Source organism: Cupressus sempervirens, chromosome 3 (genome assembly GCF_028749045.1).
Source record: "Cupressus sempervirens isolate cs-2001-9-10 chromosome 3, ASM2874904v1, whole genome shotgun sequence".
NCBI lineage: Eukaryota > Viridiplantae > Streptophyta > Pinopsida > Cupressales > Cupressaceae > Cupressus > Cupressus sempervirens.
Window position 1 is genome coordinate 485,766,986 of NC_143120.1, and position 6,948 is coordinate 485,773,933.

The following is a 6,948-nucleotide window of genomic DNA, read 5'->3' on the forward strand; positions in this document are numbered from 1 at the left end:
GCTTCAAAGAGGTTAGAAGGATGATAACAGATTCAGAGGAAGTTTGATACTTCATCAGAGAGAACCTTGTGCTAAGAGGTCAGAATAGTTGATATCAAGCTAAGAGGGAGAAACCTTATTCTCTGATATGCTTTATGGTGAATGTTGTGACAACACCACATGACAATATTCGTGGAGACTTCATGCAAACTTTTGATGTCATACATGTATGAGCTTGTCCCCTATGTACATCATGAAGAAGTGACGACTTCTAAATGATTATCACTTGTATTAGGAGAAGTTGTTGTAAAGTGATGTCCTTACAATAACTTGTAGCATGATTCATTTTTGCGAAATTGTTTCATGTAAAGGCTTTATCTTATAAATCAACAACTAGGCAGTTGATATCATTAATTTGATTATCTACAAGTTGCTTGTATAGATATATTTTCGGTAATTGGTGAATATCTTGCCTTGATATTCTGATAGGCCAATACCACACTGAGTACTTGGTGATCATCATTCAATTAATGTTTCTGATAGGCCATTACTCTTGAGAGCTTGGTGAATATCATATTGTTGATATTCTGATAGGCCAATGCTCATGTTACCTAATATGATATCAAATAGTAATTGGTGAATATCATATGTTGATATTCTGATAGGCCAATACTTATATGCTATCATATACTGGAAATCTTCTGATCAAAGATTTCTTATATGTATTATTTTTGAAATATTACCTATGGTGTAATATCTATGTGTTTTATCTTTCTTCATTAAGAGGGAGTGTTAATGTTATAATTATGTCAGATAAATTATATTATATATATGAGATATATAATATATGACAAATATCATATATGGAATAATTAACTTATATTAAGAGTGATACATACATACATATATTGAAGGTATATTAGTTGTGTTATAACTATAACTAATGTAAGTTGATATATTAAAGAGACATGTCTCTTCAAGAGACATGCCTCTTTATATTACATATATACTCATTCAAATAGTAACTTGGAAAACACACAAAATATCCACAAGTGCTATTACAAGCTACGGATCCTATTTCACTAACAACGTTAAATATGAAGCATTGCTTTGAAAGATATAGACTAAACTAGGAGTAATAGATCATTCCTAGAATAAAAGTGTCTAACTAGAAACACTGGTTTGTGAAACTATAAACAGGAGTCTAAATAAGGAATTCAAGAAAGTCATTTTAGTGATTCAATGTTATTAATTAAAATGTTTAATTAGTTTTATGCTATGTTACCAGATTTTCTTTTGGCAGGCTGAACTGCAAATTCTGGTCCTCATCACATTCGCTGGAAATTCAGCCACAGTGGACCAAATATGTCCCAAATTCTCACAGAGGGACCCTGGCTGAATTTAGCAGAATTTATGGCGACTATGACTAAACACAGCAGAACCCAGGCCGACTTTGGTAAAAAAAAAAAATGTTTGTTTTTAACATTTTTAAAGTTTCTTTGTCTAAATAAGTCTATATGAATCTGAATACAAAAAATATGATTATTTTGGTATGGGAATGAAGTGCCAACGGCCAAGGTCTTATTCCTGTCTATTATTCTCTCTTTCCAGATTGATTGTGTATATTTTGTTCTATTTGCCAATGACCAATATAATACCAGGAATAAACTATCTGGTTGTGATTAATGTTTTCACCATCTCATTTGCATTGGCAGACATTTTATTTTGGCTGCTGCGTTCCATATTCCTGAAGGATTGGTCTACATTTACTTGAGAATACAACCATCTGCATGTGTAGTCTCAGTTTTGTTACAGAGGATTAATTGTACTTGAAAAACATCTAGTGCTTCAGTTGACCCTTAAAGAATTGAGTACTTTGATATGCTTCCATTTGCATCATGTTGGGGCAATTATAACTTGCACTGGAGTCATAAAGCCACAGTTCACTTCATGAAAAGATATATGTTACATGTTGAGTTATATAAAGCCACATTTCACTTCATGAAAAGATATATGTTATACAATGGTGTATTTTGCTATGGTACTTTAATATTAGTTTTATTTATGTATAAACTTTTTTCTGCTGCTGCTGCTGTGTGTGTGTGTGTGTGTATGTGTGTGTCTATGTCTGTGTCTGTGTCTGTGTGTGTCTGTGTGTGTGGGTGTGTGGGTGTGTGTGTGTGTGTGTGTGTGGGTGTGTCTGTGTGCGTGCGTGTCTGCGTGTCTGCGTGTGCGTGTGTGTGTGTGTCTGTGTGTGTGCGTGTCTGTGTGTGTGCGTGTGTGTGTATGTGCATGTGTGTGTGCGTGCGTGAGTGTGTGTGCGCACGTGTGCGCGTGTGTATGCGTGCGTGCGTGTGTGTGTGTTTTTGTACGAATGAACCCAAAACAAATTCGTACCCACCCAAAAAAAAGTTCAACAAATTTCAAACCCGAATCCAAACTCACACCAAAAAAATTTGGACAAATTTCTGACCCGAATCAGAATCAGCAACTTAGGTTTTATGTTAGTTTAGAGTTGGATTTTTATATGAAGCAATTTGGAAAACCTGTATAATTATGTGCATAATGCACTGTAATGGACCCTGAACAGACATTAATATTATGTATGTATTTTGATGCTTTCAGTGTGAACAAAATGATTTAATTTTTAAAATGTTTACGCCTGCTATTTTTGGAAAATTATATTTCTGTATACGAAGTGAAACATGTGAAGGCAGCGTGTAGTGTGTCATAGAAGTGAGCCCTGCCGCTGCACATTAAGCCTGGTAGATTCGTAGTTGTAAAGATTGGTATGATTCTGTTGTTGCTGTAGGGTACTAATTTATTGCCAGAGAAGCAGCATAGGCAGAAAACTACAGAAAAAGGCACATGGTAACAACTGAGGAGGGATTTTTGTTAAACTTTTGAATGTACACTGGACCAGAGTTACTTTTTGGCATGGTAGGGCATAGATCCAGGTTTTTCTATTTATTACTTTCAGATTTCAGGAAAATAAAATTGAGAGGATTTAGTATTTAAAATATGGAAAGTTACAAATGTTTTTAAAAATATGAATTTGATCAGTCAAAGTAGGGTTTTGTCCAAAAATTGTTTGGCTTTGAAAAAAGATTGATTTTTGAAATATAGTTTTGAAAAATCTAAAGTGGACAATGGAGATTCTATTAAACGTGTATTCTAGAGACACCCTTAAACATCACACATTAAGGGAAAAATTAAGCTTCAAAATAGTAAGTCAATTTAGACTATTTAACACTGTTAGCTTAAGAATCAAACCTTGGTGTGTGATATTTAGGCTGTCGATATTCTAGCTTCAACTTTCATAATCTGAAAAGAAAAAATATAAATGCAACTGATGAAAAAGAATTTGCATGGAATAATAAAGGAGAACAAGAAATATCTACAAATGCGAATAAGTTAGTGAATTGGCATAATGAAGATGAATAAGTCAAAGCCATCATTTGTCTTATTCTATCCAATTTTGAATCGCATCATGTAGATCTAGAAAAATCATCCAAGGAGATTGAGGATAACTCGGTGAATTTTTTGGAGCAGCAGTAGTTAATGCAAAGTTTCCTCTAAAGTTTCAGCTATTTAGATTCAAGATGGATGACGAAATTACTACGTCAGCAACATAAACAAAGGGCCTCTCATTAGACAACAAGCAAAAGTGAAAGCTGGTAGATCATGAGAATGATAAAACTTCTAAATACACCAATGTCAATCACAATCTTAGTTAAGACTTGACTCAAATTTTGGAGGATGTTATTTCAGCTCTCTTAGTTGAAGAAAGGAGGACAAATGGAAAAGATATATACAGTTTCTTAATAGGAACGTCCATTATACTCATGAAATAATAATAAAAGTCCAAATACAAACAAAGGAAAAATCAAGCACATTACTGCAAAAATAGCTTGAAGAGCATGGCGACATATGATCCACGCCAATGATGCTCTCGTAGACAAATCAAAGGAAGTTAATATAGCCTGTGTTGGGGATCTACATGATGCTTTGTTGAAATATAGGGAACAAATGCTTGCTTTGTCAATCCATTACTAGAAGAGGCTAGTGGACATTGGAGATTGTATGAATTTTATTATCTCAACCTAACTTCTAACTTAGAGATGATACTTTGTATGAAAAACATTTGTTTTTTATTTTTGTGTTCCTTCCTTTGGATCCTGAAAGTGATGGGAAAAAAATCATATATTAAGGATGTTATTTGTTGAAGACACGAAGGGGTCTAATGCAGATAAAACTCATCATGGATTGTTGTTCAATTAATTTCAGTCTTCTGATCTTGGGAATTACACTCTTACAAGGTTAATGAGACAACTTGATAAAGCTGCAGCTCAACGTTAATGGTTGACGAATATTTTGTGAAATCAGTGATTCGGGAGTTCAGGGAGGTGGTAATCTAAAACCTCGGCAATTCAATTCAGAAGCTACAACTTTACAAAGGTTACAAGGCAGCTTGATGAAGTTCTGCTTGCTATTAAAACTAATTTCAAAAATAAAGCTTCTAAAGAACGCAAACTTATCATCAGCATGTTTTGTTGTCTACTCTGTATTCTAAACCTTATGAAAGTTGTTTGAGAATTAACATTTATAATTTATAATTAAGTCTTCGTGTTGGTAACTAAAATGTTTAGTTAATTTTCTGTTAGTTTGTTGTTGGTTTGCCATAAGAAAGTTTGGAAAAGTTACATAATAATAAACTATTTTATAAGCATTTGCACAATACATTATATTGATTTTCCAGCAAAACAGAATGACCTTTTAGACTTGTTGCAAGAGAAACCCCCTATTGCTAAAAGAAACCCTTCCAAACTTAGCAAATCTGCATTTTAGCATTTCAGTTCCAAAGTGAAACGTTTTACTCTGAGAACACACTTCAACCTTTTCCTATACTATAGTCATCTTGCACTATTTTACCAATGCTATTAGAAACATTTAAGTCATTCATTCAGGAGTAATGCATTAAGAGAAAAAATCGATTTCCATGTTTCCAACAAAACAAACATTCTGCCACTGTAGTAGTTACAGTGGGTCAACCACAATTGCTTTTTCTAGGTCAACCGGAAACTTATTGGTGACACATTTTTTCTCGGAGCTACACATTGCCAGCAATAGCTAGTCGTACTTGTACAAGAATTGGATAAACATGAAAAAAGCAAGACAGAGAGCAAAGAGTGTTTACAAGTCCTCGTTGCACACCATCGGGCTTGATCATAATATATGACTTCTCCACAGTTTCCTGCAAGCCCGCAGGACAAAAGACACTGTAATCATTAAACTCTAGCCCACAAAAACAAATGGCTTTCCTCTGGCATTGAAAATGCAAATGCGGTCATGATTCGAAAGCGGTGACTATAAAACCATTCAGGACACCAATTAAATATCCCAATCTATTCAATATTATGCCCACGTCATCATACCACTGTTTTTTTGTGTGACAATAAGATAGAACGATTGAGCTGTAGTATTGGAAATTACCGCTGATGCCACCAGATGTGAAAGTAAGAGAAAAGGTTTTGCTTGGTTTCTTCTGTCATTGAGATTTCCCTTGGCACTAAAATGCAGGCGTTGGCTTGAGCTTAGGCTTAACCCAGCTGGTCGAAACGCTGAGAAGACATTTCTACTTGCGCTGCTTCGTCTCAAGGATCTCCCCGATGCAGAACAGTCATTGATACTTAATTTAGGCAACCCTCTGCTCGCTGAAGCAGTGCTCATGATCGAGGCCTCCATGCCTTCACTTGCAATCCAATCTAACGCAGTCCAAATGCAAACGTAAAGCTTCCTTTTCAGATAAAAACCTTTTTGATGGTAAATTCGAAACAGACAAAAAGGGGCATCCAAAAGCTCCCAATCCACCATATTCCCCTCATGGTCACAAGGGGATCAATCATGAACGGTTCGGAATATTCACGTGACGAAAGGAAAAGAGCTTCTTTAGTCTATAATATCAAACGCCTTAGGAAGGAGAGATAAATAACACACTAGAATCACATGCTTTTGTACATGCAAGGAGTGTGATAAATATAGAATGAACATTAAATAATGTGCATATAAGTTTTTTTAAATGAAAATACAAAAATAAAAATGTTGAAGATTAAAATATAGATGTAAAATTTACAATATTTAGGAAATTTGAATATTGCTTAACAAACGTTTTAATAATTTCAATATTTTACAATTAAATTCAATTTATCAAATATGAAAAAAAAATCATTTTAAAAAAATTTATCAAAAAATTTATTGCGAAAAATTAATTAAAAAAATACAAAAAAAATGAATAATAGCGACACCTCTAACAAATATTCTATTAACTAAATAAATTATACAAACTAAGAAAATAATATTTAAAGAAAAAACTAAACTAATAAAAAAAAATAAAAATAATTTAAAAACTAAAACCTAAATCAATTTAAAAAATCAAAAGTTTAATAAATGGAGATCACAACATAATTCAATGTGGAGATCAAAAGTAATTTTTTTTAAATAAATAAAAAAAGAAAAACAATAGTTAAAAGTGGATATTTCAATTATAATCTTATATGAACAATTTTTATTTTATTTTTTATCGGTAGACGGCTAAGGCTTTGATTAATTTTATTAAATTAAATAAAAATTTGTAATAGCTTATCTTCGTTCAAACGGGCACTGGTAAGAAAGAACGGAGAAGAAAACTTCCAATCTAGCCCAAGACAGATGTCCTATGTTATTACATTTTAAAAGGGGCATACTCCAATAGAATTTTTATAAATAAATTTACATTATGAGCAGGGGCATACCCCTGATGATAAAAGACGGTGACCCATACATCAAATCATCGATTAACTTATGCCAACATTAAAAGGAGAACCGTTAAATGAGAATATCTTTCTCAAGTCGATCTCTCATATACCTGGCCATCTTTGAACAGTCGTTAGAAAGAAGCATATGAAGAAGCCAAATAAAACAACCCACCAT

The 6,948-nt window shown here is 33.4% G+C and overlaps 1 protein-coding gene across 2 annotated transcripts in view; it reads right to left on the reverse strand.

Moving 5' to 3' along the window:
• Positions 1 to 5,905, reverse strand: part of LOC149567287 (uncharacterized) — a 47,657-nt gene extending 41,752 nt beyond the window's left edge. The window contains exons 1-2 of one of the 2 annotated variants that reach the window (XR_016362391.1): positions 5,473 to 5,894; positions 5,177 to 5,233 (exon numbers count right to left, since the gene is read on the reverse strand). Coding sequence is in view for 1 of the 2 variants with exons in the window: in XM_089820452.1 (XP_089676578.1) it covers positions 5,177 to 5,233; positions 5,473 to 5,853 (438 nt within the window). In the remaining variant the exon portion in view is untranslated. Of the gene's footprint in view, positions 1 to 5,176; positions 5,234 to 5,472 lie in introns of both variants that reach the window. The other variant, XM_089820452.1, reaches the window with a different exon arrangement.
• Positions 5,906 to 6,948: the final 1,043 nt, after the last annotated feature.